At 33.4% G+C, this 21,149-nt stretch overlaps 2 protein-coding genes across 4 annotated transcripts; one reads left to right on the plus strand and one right to left on the minus strand.

The window, feature by feature from the left end:
- Positions 1-3,974: 3,974 nt before the first annotated feature.
- LOC123888417 (mRNA-capping enzyme) lies at positions 3,975-14,775 on the plus strand. Of its 2 annotated transcripts, none has more exons than XM_045937478.1 (18): positions 3,975-4,385; positions 5,078-5,306; positions 6,324-6,462; positions 6,971-7,122; positions 7,281-7,364; positions 7,480-7,542; positions 8,038-8,169; positions 8,260-8,478; positions 9,427-9,546; positions 10,588-10,637; positions 11,243-11,405; positions 11,495-11,632; positions 12,342-12,455; positions 12,546-12,644; positions 13,083-13,172; positions 13,283-13,364; positions 14,032-14,162; positions 14,247-14,775. In XM_045937478.1, the coding sequence occupies exons 2-18, from the start codon at positions 5,154-5,156 to the stop codon at positions 14,388-14,390; spliced, it is 2,073 nt and encodes a 690-aa protein (XP_045793434.1). In that variant the 5' UTR covers positions 3,975-4,385; positions 5,078-5,153; the 3' UTR covers positions 14,391-14,775. The 2 variants fall into 2 exon arrangements, with proteins under 2 accessions (XP_045793434.1, XP_045793433.1); XM_045937477.1 differs by having other exon boundaries at positions 4,115-4,394.
- Positions 14,776-15,606: 831 nt separating this feature from the next.
- LOC123888418 lies at positions 15,607-20,645 on the minus strand. Of its 2 annotated transcripts, none has more exons than XM_045937480.1 (2): positions 19,919-20,645; positions 15,607-15,839 (listed from the first exon to the last, which is right to left on the minus strand). In XM_045937480.1, the coding sequence occupies exon 1, from the start codon at positions 20,289-20,291 to the stop codon at positions 19,953-19,955; it is 339 nt and encodes a 112-aa protein (XP_045793436.1). In that variant the 5' UTR covers positions 20,292-20,645; the 3' UTR covers positions 15,607-15,839; positions 19,919-19,952. The 2 variants fall into 2 exon arrangements, with proteins under 2 accessions (XP_045793436.1, XP_045793435.1); XM_045937479.1 differs by having other exon boundaries at positions 15,607-15,853.
- Positions 20,646-21,149: the final 504 nt, after the last annotated feature.

The raw sequence follows: 21,149 nt of genomic DNA on the forward strand, positions 1-21,149 counted from the left end.
TATTATTACCACCGCCTCTCCAGGCTGATGTTGAGTATTATTACCACCGTCTCTCCAGGCTGATCAGCAAACTATAGGTGTCAACTGGTGACTATGAGTGCTCCCGCACTCTCATAGCCTTCCTCCTCATCAACGACAACATGAAATGACGAACTACCACTGCCCCTTCTCTGAGGACAGTCCTTCTTGAAGTGACCCGGTTCTTGACAATGGAAGCATTTGAACCTGCCACCATTATCACCTTTTGGCCTAGACTTGGACCCATATTTCTTCCCCTTTCCTCTACCTTCGATCTCACTTCTATCCCTCGTCACATTCAGCCCTTCCGCACTATCATCAACCCTCAAGTCTCTCAACTTTGTCAACTCCTTGGTCCTCAAAGCTGATTGAACTTCATCCAAGGTGATAGTACCTTCTTTGCCATAAAGCAACGCATCCTTGAGATTTTCAAGTGACTTGGGTAAAGCACACAACAAATGAAAGGCCTTGTCCTCGTCTTCCAAATTCACGTCAATGTTCGCCAAGTCGTCAATGATCTTGTTGAACTCCGAAAGTTGCTCCACGACAGGCTTGTTCTCCACCATTCGAAAGAAAAACAACCGTTCTTTCAAACACTGCTTATGTGCCAAAGACTTCGTCATATACAACGCATCCAGCTTGGTCCACATAGCCGCCGCAGTTTTTTCCTTAGCCACTTCTCTCAACACATTATCCTCGAGGCACAAGATAATAACACTCAAAGCCTTATCATTCATCTCGCTCTTTTCTGGGTTCGAGAGAGTATTTGGCATATTCGATATGCCCAACAATGCTTCAACACACTTTTGTTGTGTTAATATTGCCCGTACCTTCACCTTCCATAAACCGAAGTCATTTTTACCGGTGAACTTCTCAATCTCCCACTTAGAACCCATGATACTTAATTCGTTTGATCCTTTGCCCCACGGTGGGCGCCAATTGTTGTGAATTCGGATTGAATCACACCAATACCTTGATGTGTGTGGAGCAAATGGATTAAAGCAATCAACAAGCGAGAATGACAATAATAACAATAACAAAAGATAAACCGCGAAAACGTAAAGAACACGAGATATTGTTTACCCAGTTCGGTTATAACAACCTAGTCTGGGGGAGAGAGACTCTCCGTTCCACTATCAATGAAAAACTTGATTACAAAGATTCAATACAAGAGTTGCAAGAATTTAGCCTTGATCCTAAATTCTACCCTTTTCCCGAATCTCTCCCTGTGACCAAGAGATTCAATCAATAAGTGTTTACAAGGTGATGAATCAATCCCCAACCCTAGAGTATGCCCAAGAGAAGTTCTCTAATAAACCCTAGTCTTTTGTTGGCTTTAGAAACCCTAAAATCACCTTAAAAAACAGAAAAAACGCAAAAAACAGCATTATATATCGCGCCCGCGCCCAGCTCAGGGGGGTCTGCGCCCAGCTCAGATGGCAGTGAGCAAGGCTTCATTTTTTCTTCTTCTGCTGAGCCCAGCTCAGGCTTGCTGCGCCCAGCTCAGACACCAGATGCAAAACTCTGTTTTTTCTACTTAATTTGAAGGCATAATCCAACAATATTTATTTTAAATTAATCATCAAGATTAACAAGCATGTTTGTCTTTTCGGAAGTTATTATTACTTTGATATGGATTGAGACAAGTCATCACAATATCAAGGAAGAGATCAAGAAAATGTAAATAGTAGTTGTTTGCTGAGGAAGATAAGGTGATACATGTTTCCATCATAAAAAATGGAATCAATAGAGAGAAGCAACATAACACATTGCTTAGGAAATTACACTAATTAATGTCCCAATATCAAGGAAATACTTCCATCATTTTGGATGAAAGTAATATATAGAAACTCATACATATAAGATTTTTGTGGATAGCTAACTTAGTTTTGGCTAAATAAAAATTTCAAAAAGAATTATTATGATTTAATTATATTATTCACAAAAGTAATTATTCTATTTTCAAATAAAGAAGTAATTAGTCTATGTTTGGAGCCTTTAGAATTGATTCTAATTTAAAGTTAGAATTTGTAGCTTTTGAGTTTAAACATAATTTTTACACTGAAATTTATTGTTCATCTCACATTTATATAAATGTATCTAAATATAAATTAATTGAAGTCACTATTAATCAAAAATCAATTTTACAAAATTTATTCTTAAAAATCAATTTTTTTCCACTAGATCCAAACATGCACTAATTGGGATGGATCACACTGTAGGTCTTCAGCTGTACTTTTTCAACAAACTACCAATTTTCATGCATTATTATAGATTATAGATTTATAGGTGTACTTGCACTCTCTTCATCTTTCTGCCACACACAACACATGCTTTACTAGCAAAGTTTAATTTTCATGAGGGAATGAGGGAACAAAAGTTTATAATACACACATTCACACGTGAAGGGATTTGCTTTTTGAAGAGCTAGTTATCCCAAATTTACTTTATTTGATAATCTCTTTTTTAACATTAAATTTTGTCTTGTGTATTAATTAGATCGAAAGCCTTAATATGTAGATCAGACTTATAAAATTTATACAATTTTAAAAGCTAATTTTTCTTTTTAATACAATACATGATAAATATATATTTTAAATATTTTTTTCTCTAATCAAATTTATTCATATGAGGGGAAATAAATTTTTATTATATTTTACTTACTTCCCGACTAAAATCCAAATTATTAAGAAATTTTTTCCTAAGAACCAAAGCATTAACACAAGAGAGAAAGAATGACCAACCTTCTCAAAGTTTTTGTGTTGCACTTCATATTGTCACTAATAAATTCACTTAATCTTTCTTTCATAGATTTTCTCTATCGAGATAATCTTCAAAATACTACTATAAAACACTAATTATAAACACTTCTCACGGTCAACTTTCAAAATTCAAACATCACTAGTATCCAGACCCGTGCCAAGCACGAGTAAAAATGTGCTCGTACATCTATTAACTTATAAATAATACATTTTACTTTAAATTTAGTACCAAGGAAAACCGTAAAGGTTTAGTCTCTTTTATTAGTTACTATATATGATACACTCATACATGTATGCAATTTTCACCACCATCAATATAATTAATCTCGGTCAGAAAACTTATAAACTATATGAAAGGTCCGTTTGAATTAGCTTATTTTTGAGTTTATGTAATATAAATTAAGTTTTATGCTATTTTATAAGTTAACACTCATGAAAATTATATTCTTATAAGCTATTTTATCATAAATTAGTTTGACAAACTTATAATTATAAGAAAAAGTTAGACTTTTTATATACATTCAAAAGTAAATGTATCTAGTCTATAATATAGTTTAGATACATCAATTTTTCAATGTATCTAAAATGTAAATTTCTTCTTATATTAAGGACCGAAGGGAGTGAAACATCCCAAACTGCTTTCAGGATGATCGACTGACCCCACAAACCAACACGAGTCTTTTCAGCGTGCTTTGTCCTCACTCGCACGCTTTCCGAGAAACTTTCTAGAAGGTCACCCATCCAAAGACTACTCCAAGTCTAGCATGCTTAACTGTGGAGTTCTTATCGAATGAGCTACTGAAAATAATATGCATCTTGTTGATATAGGTAGTACCAAACAATTCTTATATGCCTTCCTTCCACCACGCAGTCTCAAACCTGCATAGCCTCAGGATCCCTCTCATTCCGATGTGAATTCGGTTCTTGCCTAGAAGCTGCCAGGAACTGCACATTGTCATGCCTCATGCACCGGCAACCACTCCCCGCCCTCGTCAGACCCGGGTGTTACAGGGAGTACTAAAGAACATATAAGATACCACATCTATCTTTAATTATAATCAAAAATCAATTTTTTCAGATTCATTGAATAATTGATGTATCTAAACTAAAATGTAGATCAAATACATTACTTCTCTCCCCTTTCAAGAAAAAAAAAATACATCTCCAAAACTCAACATTTATGACTTAAACCTTAAATTTATGCGTAATTTACCACTTAATAATAATGAAGTTAGAAACACAAAAATCCAACAGTGACAGTAAAAGTAAGCTACACATGCCAGCGTGGTTCTAATATTTAGGGATGATTCGGTTGTAATCTAAACTTTTACACGTAATCTGAATGATTTTTTGTCACCGTGACTCTAGTCTAGTTCTTTTTTCTTTCTTTCTAATAACTCAAACTTCGATTCGCTTTTTCATTTTCTTCAAACTCTCTCTGTTTCGTGTCACTCTCTCTTTCAAAACTCTTCTTAACACCAAACAACAACAACAACAACAAAACACAACACTTCTTTCTCTCTCTAGGGTTTTCAAACTTCGACTCAACAGAACCAACCTTTCTCATTGTGATCGGAAGGGGAATTTCTTCTTTACGTGCTGCAGGTAGGTTTGGTAAGCTTTCATAGTCTTCAATTTCTTCAATTCTGTTGTTTCTTTAACTTGTCTTCTGAATGTTGACGTGAATTTTGCTAATTTTGAGTTGAAAATGAGTTGATTCTAGTTCTTGAGTTGATATATAGGGGAAAATGAAGAGATGCATGTGTTTTTCTTGGTGGAAGGGTAAAATTGGGTTTTATTAGGTTTACAGTTTCTTGAGTTAGAGAGAAAACTAAGAATTTCATATCAAGTTTCTTTTCTTCCCTTTTTATCAAGATTTAGTAATTTTTCTGTTGTAATGTTTGAAGTTTGAACAATAATTGAGTAGAATTTGTTTATTTATTTTTGGATTAAATATGATTTTAGTCACTATAAAATCACAAAATCGCGTTCTTTTAAGTTAATTCTCTATTAAATTTTAATGGTGATTTTATTCCTTCATAATATTGTATGAATAGTCCCTATTTTGAATTTTTTTACAAGAAATAAATATTTTTATTCGCTCAAATTGGTCCTATAAAATGCAATTAGGGACTAAAAGTGAATAAATATTTTTGAGGGATTAAACTTAAAGATCGTGATTTTGTAGGGGCTAAAAATATATTTAACTCTTTATTTTTTAATTTTTTTTTTATGAAATGTTGCTCTGGTGTTCGGCATGCTGGCTTAATAATTGGATTATTATACGAATGATGCAGGTGGAAGGATTATTTGTACTGTCATATGTAGGTAGTTGGGCTGTGGTGGGTGAATGTTACTAGGTGGTGGTGCTTAATGATGTTTTCTATGGACTTGAATGCCTCTCCTGTGCCGGAGGAAGATGAAGATCCTTTTGAGGGCCAGGTAGAAGAGTATAATGCGCCGCCAAAAGAAGTGTATATTGCGCCAGAAGAACACATAGAAAGTGGAGCTGATATAGCGCGCCGGGTATCCCTGCATCTCTATTCTTATGTTTTTCTTCATCCATTTGATAATGTTGTGGTTGGTGGTCTAATTTGGATGTGATTCATGCTGCCTTGGAATACTGTGATGGTAGTTGCTTATTTATTGGTATGGTTCGTATATAGTTATTTTCATATAGGATTTTCATGAGGTTTGGTTGGGAATGCACTTTCATTTGTGAGTTATGTGGTTAGCTTGGCTGTATTTTGTTGTGCAAGGAGTTGTTTATTTTTCTCCAAAGCTGTATACAAGTTTTAATACGGGTAATAATACTTCATAAAATTTGTAAACATGTCAGCAATAAATCATTTGCTTAATAGGGAACTAAGTTGATTCTACTGCAGCATTAGTAAATGCCTCCAAAGTCTAAACCTTTCTTTCCCCGAAAGTTATTTACCCATGCAAATTGCTGCAACCCATTTTGATGCTGGCATGAGACTTGAGTCAAGCATCAAAACTTGAAAATGTATTTCTCTTTATTTGAATTAGTAGATCGTTGAAATTGCTGTAAGTATTTGTAACTATTTTGCTTGTCTTATAAAAAGAAGGTTTAGAGAAATCTGAATGTAATTCAGTCAAGCACTCAAACTATATATTATATCTATGTCAAGAAATTTATGAACTGAGGTTTTTGAAGATGCTTAAATACTATTTTCAAATTCAAACAGTCTAGGAATTTGTAGAGGTTCACCAGTTCTGAATATTGAGAATATTTTGTTGCTGTCTTTCTTCCCACTCTCTCTGTGTCTTCCACTTCCACATACAACGAAGTTAATTGATAGATAGAGAACATGGAGATATAGAGAAAACTCACAATCCTTAAATTGGGTATTTGCTATGTTAATTCTTAATCAAAACTGGACGGGCAAGATTTCTCTTTGGCCTTCCAGTTATATGTATGCCACATTTTCTGCTGATTCTTGTCTCCATAAACAACCAAATGTATTTTACTTTTGAAAGTTTCTTCATTAACTCAATTATTAAACTCCTGCTTTGTTTTAGGAACGTGAAGAAAGAAAGAAACGGTTGAAAATAGAACGTTCAGATGACAGGCCCGTGCAAATATCACATGCACCTGGATATGATAATTTTTTCCATAATAAGATCCTTAAATCATATGATAGAAGTAAGCTTCCTCCGGGTAAGGATTTCTTCCCTGGACAACTCACTGCCTTGCTTGTGGTAATTGGTGATGTAGTTTTATTTATATCTTGTCTCAACAATTTATTATTTTCAAATAACTATTCTTTATGGAAATGGTAAATTAGATTGCTCTTTATACAATTCCATTTATATACATATATTGTATGATTCTTTGGGATATTTATTAGATGTCACAGATGCTATTTGCTTAATTTATTCTAAAATTTGTTGTGGGTGAATAAATTTGGGTTGATATTTTGCCAAAGTTGCAAGCATTTTGAGTTCTTTTGGGGCTATGAGTGGAGATTGAGTGGTCCTATCAAATACATGATGCAGAGGATTTTCCATGTATAAAATGCTGATGGATAACTATTTTATATTTTCCTGAATACATTTGATATATTTACGATTTATTTTATGTGACAGATTAAGATTATTGTCAATGTTGCTAAACAACTAAACATGATTTTTTATTTTGTTATTATATTATTATTATATACATGCAGGTTGGTTGAATTGCCCTTCATTTGGCCAGGAAATCGTTGGCATGATACCTTCTAAGGTTCCATTGGGTGAAGCTTTCAATGACTATATTGTTCCCGGTAAAAGATACTCATTTAAACAAGTGATACATCAACAGAGAGTTTTAGGGAGAAAAGTAAGTAAAATGTGTTTTCTACAGGAGTGATCAATGAAATGAAGAGAATGCCACAAACTAGTCTTTTTAAAAGATTCTCTACTAGTCATGAGTTTAACTGCCGTTTTTATGTCATGAGTTTAACTGCCTTTTTTACAATCTGTTGTGTTGTCTTGCAGCTTGGTCTGGTCATTGATTTGACAAATACTTCTAGATACTATCCAGTATCAGATCTAAAGAAAGAGGGTATCAAGCATGTTAAGGTGTGTTGTGGGCAAACTTCTCCCTAACCATATCTTTTATAAGTATATATTATATATTTAAAACTATGGCTTCTTTTTCTTATCCTTACATTTAAAGATCATGTTTGTGGTTTAGATCCAATGCGAGGGCCGCGGTTCAGTACCTGATAATTCATCTGTTAATCATTTTGTGTTTGAGGTATGTTTCTTTCGTAATAGTATTGTTGTAGTCTTTCAGAGTTTTATTTTTTATTTTTTTTTTAAGCTGTAGGCTTTCCGAGTTATTTTTAAGAATATGTCATCTATTTCTCTTTTTAGGACAGGCTTAGGCTACCATGCTCTTATTTACATTTATATAAATAAACATATACATTACCTCAGAAACATGCTCCAGTCACAGGGATTTCGAAATTCTGATGCTTTCAAAACTATTTGTTGCATTGGTTTCATATAGTATGTTTTTAAGCCAGTATATATTGAATGCTTGCAAATTTAATTGCTATATCATTTTGATTTCATTTTTACTGTTAAATAATATTATGTTCTATGTAATATATAATTAATTGGTTTTATATCTTAATATTATATTGTTCTTTATTCTTCAATACTTTATTATTTCATGGTCGTATGGGATGTGATTTTTGGTTTAACATTTCGATCAGAAGTTTCTAACCATATGATTGTACAATTCCAGGTTATACAATTTTTATCACATCAAAAACACTCAAAGAAGTATATACTTGTTCATTGTACACATGGTCATAATCGTACAGGATATATGATCATCCATTATCTAATGCGCACGATGTCAATGTCTGTTACTCAGGTCAGCATCAGAGTCACTATATGATTTTGCATCTCTATGTGACATTGCACAAGCTCAGTATTTATAATTGTTTGTTTTCCTTTTTTACAGGCAATAAAAATATTTTCTGATGCACGTCCTCCGGGAATCTATAAACCTGAGTATATTGATTCATTATATAAATTCTATCATGAAAAGAAGACTGAAATGATAGTTTGTCCTCCTACTCCTGAGTGGAAGAGAACTCCCCAACTCGTGGATCTCAATGGTGAAGCAGCTCCAGATGACGACGATAACGATGATGATGGAGTACCAGGTCCTCCGTTGCACGTATGGATCTTATAGAAAGTGAATTCTGATATTTTGTTGTTTATGATATCTCCTAATATGAATAGGTTGTTGATGTTCTGGTGTATTTTCAAGCAATTCTTGTTTCCATTTTCCTATTAGTTCTAACACATGATTTGGGTTTAGGGGACCACATTTTATTGGTTTCTCTAGGTTTTGGAAAGAAATAAGGGGCCAAAATTTGATGGAGGGCCTCCACCTCTATAGAGGATGAACAGCCTTGTTACACTCTCAGACATTTAAGTTCCACATTGTTCCTTTCTTTGTTTTGGGTTTTATCTTAACCACCTAGTTGTACTTCACTTCTTTTGTCTAGTTTTTAATTTACAAATGATGTCCAGGAAAATTTATGGGATTTCTGAGCAAGTCAGTTTACTGTGTTTCCACTTTCCTCCTTTTGATTTTTTCCTAGTGTCCATTTCACTCCTATCTAGTGTACCTTAACTGTAGCAGGTTCATATGTCATTGAAGATAACATCGCACTTTTATTGTGGTGTCTGAACAAGACTTATTGTTAAGCTTGTTTATTTTAAATTTGGCCTGTCATGAATACTGTGTATGTTACCTAAGTACATTCTTGAACCTAGTTGTTAATTAGTTTTGTACTTGGGATCTAACAGTGTTTGATAAACTAAGAGAAAATCTGAATCATTGCTGAATAATGAAATTAAATATGAGTTCTTATATTGGGTTCTGAGGTATATTTATAGAACATGAGTCATAGTGATTCTTAGACTAAGACTTCGAAGCAGACTCTAACCAACTATAACCACTGATGACAGCTTAACACTCTTAACAGAATAGAGAAATAGTCCAGTACAGTAGAGACTATGGCCTGGAGAAAAACTAAACAATTATATGTTTATATACTCTTATAAGATCCTTTTTTCTGATGCTAATTAAATCTTGATGTCTTTACTATTCTCTTAGGAGAACCACGAGATTGACGCAATAATGACAAATGATGATGTTTTGGGAGATGAGATACCTAATGATCAGCAATATGCATTTCGGCAGTTCTGCTTTCAGATACTCAAATTGGGGGTTGGGGTAAGCCTTTTAAATATTTGTCTGTGATGTGTGAGTTTAGTATTTGGATTTCTATCATGCTGACAAGTGACAGCTCAGTCATGTAATTAAGATTTTTTCAGTTTTATTAGCTTTACTGCTTGTTTGTTAATTGCATGGCAATAAATGAATTGGTTGGCATGTATTCTGCAAGCTGTAACTCTAATTATTTGTTACTTTATGTTTGCCTCATTGGTTGTTACAATCGCGTGCTTGCATATGACATTACATGTTTGTAAATTGTTTGTTATTCCATGTTTGTAGAGGTTTTGATTCATGTTTTGCTAAAGAATGTTTTTTTGAGCCTGAATATTGCGATTCATGGTTGCTTTACCTTTACTGGGAGCCTCTTCAACCATGCCGTGAAATTAATAAGATTTTTTTAAAGTTGGAATAGTTGTTTTTATTTTTTCAAGATGCTTCGCTAAATATGGGTTTAGGTGATAGAAGATGCAAAAGACATACTGTTAACATGAAGCAAAAAATTAGTGCTTGTCCTAGGAAACAGAATCTTATGCAGAAAAAGCTCCGTGTTGACCAAATTATTTCTGATGTTGATTTTTTAGTTGTTTTAAATAAGCTAATTGTTGAAAAAACAGCTACACAGCATGGTCAAACAGGCAACTGTGTCTTTAATTCAAACCTCATTTTTTGCTTTTGTCATTAAAATCAAGCTTGGTAAGACATTTTTTATGATTAATCTGTGATTATTTGTTTCTGTAAGGTAATTATTTTTTCTCTGTGTTTCTTTTATTCTCCAGGTCTTCCATTTTTCTGCAGATGTGAAACATTATTATGTCAGAATGTTCATCAATAATTTATTTTTTTTGACGCAATGTTCATGAATAAATTAGATACCCATATTATTGTTAAATTTTGTGTTTTGTTTCATATTTATTTATCTTAGCTGCTGGTGACATGGTTTTTCTTTGCTTTCCACTCGTCTTTTTAAATTGTGATTTATCTTATTAATGTTTCTCTTATGCTTGCTAATTGCCATGTTATTGATTCCTGAAAGTGCAGGCCAGAGGAAACATGCAATTTCCAGGGTCGCACCCAGTTTCTTTAAACAGGTCCAACTTATCTGAGCCATTAACATGCTATATTGTGATATATTTTATTAATTAAGTGGCAAACCTTTAGTCCAAAAAAAAGTGGCTTTTAACAAATCATATGATTATGTTGGTGGTTAGGATTGGATTTTTGTGTGTGTATTTCTGTCCTTTTCATTCAATGTTTGAAAATGAGTCATGCTTGTAAATTGTCATTGCGGTTACTGTCTAAAATTAACTCTACCTCTAGAGTCATGCACCCAGTTTCTTTTTTTCAATGATAGAAGAATGTTGTTAACATGAACAAAAATTACAGAGGGTAAGTAGGATAAGGAATAGTAAACAAACAAAAAAAACCACAAAAATTGACAAAATCAATGGCTCAAAGCTTCTCATTCCCGCAACATATCTGTTAATCAAAACCAATTACAAAGGCAATGGACTTTTCGCCAAAAAAATAGCAAACACCAGCTTATTACAAAATCAAGTGATGTTCCCAAGAAACTTTTTTTATGCTTGTCATTTATTTTTATGCTTCTATAGTTTTGTAAATGTAGTAATTAAATTTCCTTATTGATTTGGCCTTCTTATCCGTAGTATGTTAAATTTGTTTGCTTTGCAAGCAGGGATAATTTACAGCTGTTGCGACAGCGTTATTACTATGCAACATGGAAAGCTGATGGAACAAGATATATGATGCTAATAACTATGGATGGATGCTACTTGATTGATAGGAACTTCAATTTTAGAAGGGTTCAAATGAGGTTTCCATGCAGGGTTATAAATGATGTATGTGTGGTATAATGCTAATACTGAATATATTGCTGTTTGAACTTAATGGTGCAAAAACTAATACACTTATATCTTTGGCTTCCAAGGGCTTGGCAGAGAAGACTCACCACTTCACATTGCTTGATGGGGAGATGATTATTGATACATTGCCAGATTCAAAAAAGCAGGAAAGGAGATACCTAATATATGATCTGATGGCAGTCAACCTTGTTTCAGTGATAGAGGTTCGATTTATCTGTAATTGCACGATATAATACTGCCTGTTCTCATTTTGGTTTTGATTAATATTGTTACATCTTCTTATCTTTACTTTTTTATTCTTTTACTTTGCTTTCTGTGTGCATGATTCTTTGTTAATCATCCAAAGTTCTTGTCAATGTAGCTGATTGTGTGATATTGTTGGCTATATTATGATATACAAAAGTAGGGATTTAGTCCTTTAGTTAAGATATTTTATCCAATGTGTTAGCGATGGGAAGCAGTCATGAGGAAAGGTTTTGAAGGTGTATACAAGTAATGGGTAGATGGAAGGAACTCAGCTAATTATTTGATAAGCTGCATGGGGTAGAATATTTCTCTAAGGTTGATTTGAGGGCTGACTGGCATCAGATAAGAATACACGAGAATGACATTTTAATAACAGCATTTCACACTCATTAAAGTGAGAGTTAGGGAAATCCAGTGAAGAGAAAGATAGAGATGGAAAATGCTGACATATCCTCTCTATGTATTGCACTTCTGCATGCTGTGGTTTGCTTTAGTTATAATTTCTTAAACGATGAAATATCGTGAAATCAATTTAACATTTGATTATCAGAATAATCTTTACTTAAAATGTTTGTATAACTTTTCTTCTAATTTTATCCTTGATAATCGGTGTTTTCTTTTTCTTATTAACAATTTTATGGTTAATGTGGTTCGAACTTGGAGCAGCGACCTTTCTGTGAACGGTGGAAGATGCTTGAGAAAGAAGTAATTGAACCCAGGAATCAGGAACGGTACCAAGGCAAAAATCCTTACTATAGATATGACATGGAGCCTTTCAGGGTATGCATTTCTTACTTGAAATTGGGCGTACAGCTCGAGCTTTATTTTTCTGCTGATAGTTGGCTATTGATATATATCTGAAATGATTAGGTGAGGAGGAAAGATTTCTGGTTGCTCTCTACTGTCACAAGACTTTTGAATGAATTCATTCCGAAACTCTCACATGATGCAGATGGTCTCATATTTCAGGTGGGTAATGGGTATATATCATTTTCTTTTGTACTGAATTTATGAGATTATCTCTTCTGACATATGAATAGCTTGCTTCTGGTTTGATGCCAAGCTGGCTAGTAACCAATATTCCAATCATGTGGCTTTTAGCCTTTAAGGTATTTGTTTTTCCCATTGGTTCTCTCTCGCATCAGGGTCTACACACTGCTGCAACTTATTTAGCATGAGAATAGAATCCTTGTGGCTTCTATAGTAATCTTAATAATATGATGGCCAATCCGGTAAACAAGACACCGTATCTAGCCTAGCTTATAGAGCATCAATGTCACCTAGACTAGCTAATAGTCTGGTACATTGGTCCGTTCATTTATTTCCTCCTTATGACACAGTCTTTCCTTTTTCTTTCCCTCGTGTTATTGAAGTGAACGAAGGTTGTTACTGACTATTTTTTATCAGGGATGGGACGATCCTTATGTACCTCGCACTCATGAAGGTCTCTTAAAGTGGAAATATGCTGATCTGAATTCAGTTGATTTTCTCTTTGAGGTGATATTTTTCATCTTATTACATATGTTGAATATTTCTCATTCCACCTTGGTCAATTATAGTTTGTTGCTGATGCATCCAACTAATATCTAGCTGTTTGTGTTTGACAGATTGATGATGATCGTCAGCTTCTTTTTCTCTATGAACGTGGAAAAAAGAAACTCATGGAAGGGTATATTGTTGCTTTCGAAGGTTAGGAAGATTTTTTTTATTTAATTATACTTGTCCAGCTCATTCGGTTTATTTTGTTAGTTGTTTGATTATCTACAATGTATTTTTAGAATATCAGGGTATATCTGAGAATGTTTTAGAACATCTTCAAATATCTTTAGAATATAGTAGAATGAATTAGTTACTTCCTAATTTTATCTTGTGTCCATATTTTACTATGGTTAGTCCTATTGTATCAGCGGGCTTGTGCTTGGGCTAGTAATATTACGTTAAACTTTACCTAAATTTGTATAATTTTTATTCTCTCTTCCACCCTTTTTCTCCTACCCAAATACCAAATACTATAACTTCAACTAACGATAGGATTTCATGCTTATTTTTTTTTTAAAAAAAATTTAAAGCATTCTTGTTTCATTGTAGAATGAGAAATTTTATCATGTCGAGTCAGGTCATGGCTTCATTTGGCCTCCAGATTGGTGATTTTCTTATCACTATAACCAATTTGTAGCACCCACCAGAAAGTTGGGTATGAGAATTGGCGTCCAAGTGTTTTAGTGATAATGTTTCAGCAATACTTAGCGCACATCATTTTGTTATGTTTATTTTTCTAAGTCTGCAGCTTGTCTGGCTGGTTATTTTGGTTGCATTGGTTCAGTGCAAATGCTTAATGAAAATCTAAAATCTGCAGAAGGTTCAGACCCCTTGCTTTATTCTGGAAAGATTATTGAGTGTGCTTGGGATGGTGATAGAAACGAATGGATATTCAAGCGAGTCAGAACAGACAAGTCAACTCCCAATGACATCAATACTTACAAGAAGGTCCTTTGCCAACTCCTTTGATTTTAAATGTCCCTTTTGTCTCATTGTGTATACCATTTTAGCTATTTGCTCTATTTATTGCAGGTGATGCGAAGTATAAGAGATAATATCACGGAGGATGTCCTATTGACTGAAATAAACGAGATAATCCGCCTTCCCATGTATGCCGACAGGATAAGAAATGATAGCAAAGGACATCACCACAATAATATGGCTAGGCGAAGGTAGTCAACGAGGAACTCGTGGTCTGAAAATCTTTCACTGGTGGGTGTATATGTTGAAAACATCCGGTGAAAGCTCGATCTGGTCTGCAAATGGCCATCGTCTAAACTTCCAAAGGTTCATAATATCATGTAATTAGTTAGTTATTAGTTAATGAAGTAATTGGTACCGCTCAAATTCAGGCATGGAACCATTTCATATGGTTATCTAGATGAAGAGTTAGGTTTAGGATCCAAGTGTATATTACCTTATAATTTTCTTAGTTAAGTAGTGCTGATATATTGGTAAAAGGGTAGTTGTTTACTAGATTCAAGTTTAATTACATTGGTCGGAATATTCCCTGTATGTGAATATTAATTTGGGGAAGTGCTAATGAGATTCATATTCTCTCCAGTGTGGAAGTTATTCTGCATTTATCTTCTTAGTGTAAGCTACTCCCTTTGGTTTCAAATATAAGAAAGAAAAAAAACTGCTTTTTTAGACAGGTCTATATCAGTATATACCAAATTCATTAATTATTCAATGAATCTAAAAAGTGGTTTCTTGCTTATATATGAAACCAGAAGGAGTATGTTAGGATGAACTTTTCAAGTCACTAAAGCGTATTATTCTGAAATAACCCATTTATTATTAGTATCAAAGGTTGTAATATTCTGTAAGGGAGGTGATTTCGACAGGCTTTAAACATGTTGGCAGAGATGAAGATATATATTTGGTTAAGTGGTAGTAGAAAATGAGCTAATTTTATAATCAATACAATATTGGGATCTAGAAACTAGTTGAAAATGCTTTTTATTATTGTGTTCTGTAAACAATTTAAAAACATTTTCAATCTTATAATCAATAAAATGTTTGAAAAATAATTTCAGACTTAAAAGGCTGAGACCTTAAGCAAGTTTTCAGAATGCAATTACATAGATTAAATTTCAATCAACAACTGATCCTCCAAGGAATTCTATTTGTGTCTGAGGTTAATATACATTTTGGAGGTTTTATTCAATCCTCACTTTGCCTCCTTTACATTTGATGCCAATTGCAGTTTTAATGAGTTTTGAATTTCTAAAATAGTTCTCTAGTTGTTCAAAATGGTTTTCTAAGATAAAAGTAGTGATATAAGATCATACATGTTTTTGGTTGTTTTCCTGTGAGCGCGAAAATGGGAGACGAGAAGGGAGCGTGGAGAGCTCCAAAAATTAGTATTCCGGAAAGAGATAGGTCTGAGTGTGAAAGTAAGGGTAAGTTGTATGTTGCATTAGACAGAACTCACCACATAAAAAATGTTATTATTTTGTTACAGTTTCAAGTGGTGTTATGCTTCATAGTATATACTATTAAATTACAACCACTGTACAACACCATCACTCCCACCGCAAGACCACATAAGAATCCATCTGCGCTTCGAGCTTTCCTGTATCGGTATCTATCTGAACCACTTCAATGCTCAAACTTACAAACCTGCAGGAGACCATCTACATGATAACAAAATGAAGTTACTTTTCTACAAATTATTGCTGCAAGTTTCATAACATATGAATTAGAGGTCTCAAAAGCTCATAAGTCTAGGCTAGAAAACTTAAAATGAGGATTCTTAACAAACTTCTAAGGTTGTTATGAAACTATAACATAAAGAAAACTCTTCAACTTTCTCCGATAACAGAAAAGCATATTTCAACATTAAGTAAATGCACAACGAGACTTCCAAAAGACGATTCAGAGCTGAAAACTAAAATATCCTTTATGAACCTCTAATCTAGAGTCAACCAAACAAACAAAGTTTAAGATGAAATAAAATAAAAATATAGGAGACTCGTAGTATAGTATCATCTGTAATGAAGTAGCAAAGATAACGAAAAGATTTTCACACCGTCCTTGTGCAATCATTTTGAGGATATGATGATTGCTCTATCCAAAGGAATTTAGCTTACAAAGAAAATTCTTCTATTAAATAACGTTACACTCAAGGGCAATAGATTTCACAATTTTTTAACTGAAATGCGAGTAATATTCACCAACCCTACTTTTGTTTATGCTATAAAATTTGGACCAGTCATTGATATGGGTAGTTTATTGAGTCAATGAAGCACAGATTAAACCACTGGGTCACTAATTGAACCGGTTGAATTGGTATGTATTCCAAAATATAAAAAAAATAATAACTGGAAATTGCATACTTACAGAAATTCCAAAATAGATTCATATAATAACTTAACATTTGGTAACTATACCTTAATATTTCATACTATACTTAAGTAGATATTCATAAATTTATTTTCAATTCTATGATTCTATTGTGGAACATCATTTATGACTGTTAGGGTGACTCGGCGGTCAAGTCACCGGTTTTCATGCCAAAAGATTGCACTAGCTCCTCAAACCATGTTTCGTAGGGGAAGTCGAGTACATCCTGAACCACCGCAGGAAGAACAACCAGGAGGAGAAGGAGGACAACCAGCTGGAGGAGGAGGTGGTGGTGGACAGCCAGGAGGAGGAGATGGAGGACACGCATACACAGCCGTAGCTGTAGTTGGAGTTGTTTTCCTGATCAGTTTAATTGTAAGAACAACTTCTTCATCTTTCTTTCTTTCTTTCTTTCTCAATGATCCTTCATTTATGTTTTTGTGTCTAATCTATTAATCGCATGGAAATATTGTTTCTTCTTTCATCTTCCTTTCTTTCTCAAATGATGATGATTCATTTGCGTGTTTGTGTTATATACTGTTATCTATTAATTGCATGCATAATTAATAAATTTGGATATACTGTTACTATCTTCATCTTCTTTCATCTTTCTTTCTTTCTAAATGATGACTTTTCTAAATTATTGATGAACAAAGCGGAACATATATATAGGCAAAATTACACTGGAGGTCTTTTATCTTATTTATTTGTAACACTTTGGTCCTTTTTTTTTTGTAACGTTTAAGTCCTTTATCTATATAAATTTATACGAATCAATCCTGTTTGAAAAACCCAGTTTCCATTAATTTTATTTTTATGAATTTTATGGATTTTGGACATTTTTTGGCATTTAATCTAGTATATATATATATATATATATATCATGAAAAATGTTATGATTAATATATTGTTTTTAATTTGATCAGATTACTATCTTCCTAATAATATTTGGAAACGGCCAACAACACCAGATTGGAGACACACCATCACCATCACCGTACCGGCGAACCCAAAAATTCAATTTCATCAGTGAATATGCACAAGAATAAAGTGTTCCTTCTATTTTGCTTTCAGTATGTAGAGTTACATGATGACTCATTGTTCGGTTGATACTATAGTAGCATTTTACCACTGCTAACTATGTATGTAGTGATGGTGTTAATATGCACATTATTGTTCATCATTACTTAGTTTTTTACTTTTTAGTTTTATACAATACGAAGGAAACATATCCAGTTACTGTTTATAACAAGCTCTCTTTCTCTTTTTTACCTTTTGGTTATAATATAATTGCACATACTCAGTGTAGAAATATATATAAAATTTTGATTTCTTTTATTTGGTTGGATGGTTAAAGAAAATTAAATAAATCCCTAAATGTTTAAACTTAACATACTGTAACTTACATATATAGATCAGAATTCTATGTGAATAAAATGCAAAGTCTTAACACTATGTGAATATATAGCACAAGTCAACCCAAATTCTGCTACTCCAATTCTATTCAACTTCAGCAGGGAAAACAACTTAATGAAGCTCTTATAGCATAAACACTTATCATATAAGTCCTAAATCCATATCTTATCCTTATTCTTCTGTGCTGCATATTTGACTGTATAATGGGACATTTTGTTACCAGCCCAAGCAGAATATTGTCACCATTTTTCTTAAAAAAAATCTCTTAAAAATCAACAAACTAACTAACTACTAACTAACTAACAAAGTAGAAAACTGTTATTCAGTTAGTTATAATTTGCTTAATCTCTCTCTCTCTCTCTCTCTCTCTCTCTCTCTCTCTCTCATTAGGATCTTATATAAATATACACATTAATTCATTTTCTCAAGTCACTTTCATTTGATATCTCTCTTTCAAAATCAACGGTTCAGTCTCCCTCACTCTCAAGAACCATTTTCAGTGTACTAGCTCTTCAAACCATGTTTCGCAGAGGAAGTCGAGTACATCCTGAACCACCACAGGAAGAACAACCAGAAGGAGGACAACCAGCTGGAGGAGAAGGTGGTGGACAGCCAGGAGGAGGAGGAAATGGAGGACACGCATTCAGAGTCAAAGTTGGAGTTGCTGTTATTCTGATCAGTACTATCTTCGTAAGAACTTCTTCATCTTTCTTTCTTTCTTTCTCAATGATCATTCATTTACGGTTTTGTGTGTAATCTATTAATCTCATGGAAATATTGTTTCTTCTTTCATCTCTTTTTCTTTCTTCTTCAATCATGATGATTCATTTACGTGTTTGTGTTATATACTATTATCATTTGCGTGTTTGGATATACTGTTATCTATTTTCATCTTCTTTCATCTTTCTTTCTATATGATTGATGATCAAAGCAGAACATATATAGTACTGTACTTAAATATTATGCATGATTAATTATTATTAATATATTGTTTTTAATTGGATCAGGGGTTAATTCTCTTCATAGTACTTGGAAGCGACCACCAGACCGGAGACACACCACCACCAACATAATCACCATCACCGTCACCATTACCACGACCGTAACCGGCGAACCCAAAAAACCATTGAAGCCGGCCATTTAATTCATCTTCATTAGTGAATATGCACAAGAATAAAGTGTTCCTTCTATTTTGCTTTCAGTATGTTGATACTATAGTAGCATTTTACCAATGCTAACTATGTAGGGATGGTGTTAATATGCACAATATTGTTCATCATTACTTAGTTTCTTACTTTTTAGTTTTATGCATGTAATATGAAGGAAACATATCCAATTACTGTTTATGGTACATTTGTTCATTAATAATAAACTCATTCATATTCATATATGCAAGCTCTCTTTTTTACTTTTTGGTTATAATATAATTGCCAATACTTAGTGTAGTAATATTTATAAAATTTTGATTTCTTTTATTTGGTTGGATGGTTAAAGAAAATTAAATCCCTATATGTTTATTTTAACTTAACATACTGTAACTTACAACTTATTGAAGCTCTTATAGCATAAACACTTATCATATAAGCGCTTATGTACAAGCATACTGTAACAAAAGATAAAATAAAGTCAAATTATTTTCATAAGCTATCTTAGAGAGCTTATGAAAATAAGCTTAAAACATTTTATAAAGATATCATATGCAGTTTTCATAAGCTCTCGAACACAGCCGCACAAGGCACTTACGTCAGTAGATAAGCTCAAATAAGTCAATTCAAACAAACTCCTCACCGACATATTAGTTTCATTCACTTTTCAACATATATTAGCAAAATCATCCATAGCAAATCAAATCAAGGGTAGCTATCCACTCTACAAAGGTTTAAAAATAGAGGCTATTGAAACAAACAGATACCTACACACAAATTAAGATACAAACTCACCTCAAACAACAAGGATGAAGCAAAGATATAGAAATCAGAACCCTTGCAACACAGGTCTTTTACCAAGCCTCTTGATCTCTCTATCCATTTGTCCAGTAAGCATCAAACCAAACATTTTATAATCACACAAGAATGACCAAAAGGGATGTCCAAAAGTAGCAGGAACATTCTTTTCAACAAAGAAATGACTATACCAAGCACAACCATACCCAGATAAAGGAACAAAGAACAAAAACCACCAACTGAAGAAAACAGAACTCAACAAGAACAAAATACTCAAAAGAGTTCCAACAAAGTGCCAATGTCTTGTAGCTCTTTTTGAATGTTGGCTTACATAAAAAGCCCAGAAATCTTCTAAATTTCTGAAATTCATCTTAAACAAGATCAGATTTTTTTCAAAACCCAGTTGGGAAAAAGATGAAAATCTATTTGGGGTGTGAAATTGAAGGGATTTAGATGAAAAAATGAAGAGGGTTGTTAAGAAAGTGTGAATTTTGAAGGAAAGTTGGGATTTTGATGAGGGAAGGAAATTGGGGAGAATAGAAAGAGGATGTTATGTTATGCTTATGCATTGAATTCTACGATTGTGTGTTGTGTTGTCTTTTGGGTGTCGTGTTTGGATTTGATTGGTTGGATTAGCCGTCTCTGTGTTGGATTGATATGAGAGAGACTTCAAGGTCAACCCTTCTCTGCATTCCTCATCCTTTTTCTTTCTTACTTTGTTTCATTCACGTTTTTTGTGTTGAAAATTTTAAGAGCAAGATAGGAAACCCTTAAAATATATTTTTACTATCGGAAAAAACTAAAATTATTGTAATCAAAATGTAATGTCATCAATTCATCATGGATCAATATTGTTGTTTCGACATATCTTTAACTGTTGTAGATATATCTGATATATACATAAGAAGAGTATAAGTAAAAAAGAACAATTTTTTTTTGTACACCTGTCTGACACGTGCCATGTGAGTGTCTTACAGGTGTCGGACTACGATTAAAGGAGTGTCAAAGTAAATAAAAAATTGATTTCTTTTGGACACCGGTCTGACCTATTCGACACGTGTCGTACGAGTGTCATACGAGTGTCGGACACCGACATGTGTCGTACGAGTGTCATACAAGTGTCAGATATTAACAAGTGTTGGACACCGCGACATGCCTAATCATAGAGGTATTCATGCTTCCTAGATCTCCGGTATCTCATTTGATAGTAATTTTTGAACTAAATTGA

Source organism: Trifolium pratense, linkage group LG6, assembly GCF_020283565.1.
Source record: "Trifolium pratense cultivar HEN17-A07 linkage group LG6, ARS_RC_1.1, whole genome shotgun sequence".
NCBI classification, from domain to species: domain Eukaryota; kingdom Viridiplantae; phylum Streptophyta; class Magnoliopsida; order Fabales; family Fabaceae; genus Trifolium; species Trifolium pratense.

Bases quoted from the DNA above. Each gene is read 5' to 3' on its own strand.
- LOC123888418 (XM_045937480.1), bottom strand. From the start codon at position 20,291: ATGAATTTCAGAAATTTAGAAGATTTCTGGGCTTTTTATGTAAGCCAA.
- LOC123888417 (XM_045937478.1), top strand. From the start codon at position 5,154: ATGATGTTTTCTATGGACTTGAATGCCTCTCCTGTGCCGGAGGAAGAT. The intron at 11,406-11,494 runs GTATGTGTGGTA...TTGGCTTCCAAG, and splicing joins CATGCAGGGTTATAAATGAT to GGCTTGGCAGAGAAGACTCA. The intron at 14,163-14,246 runs GTCCTTTGCCAA...TATTTATTGCAG, and splicing joins ACATCAATACTTACAAGAAG to GTGATGCGAAGTATAAGAGA.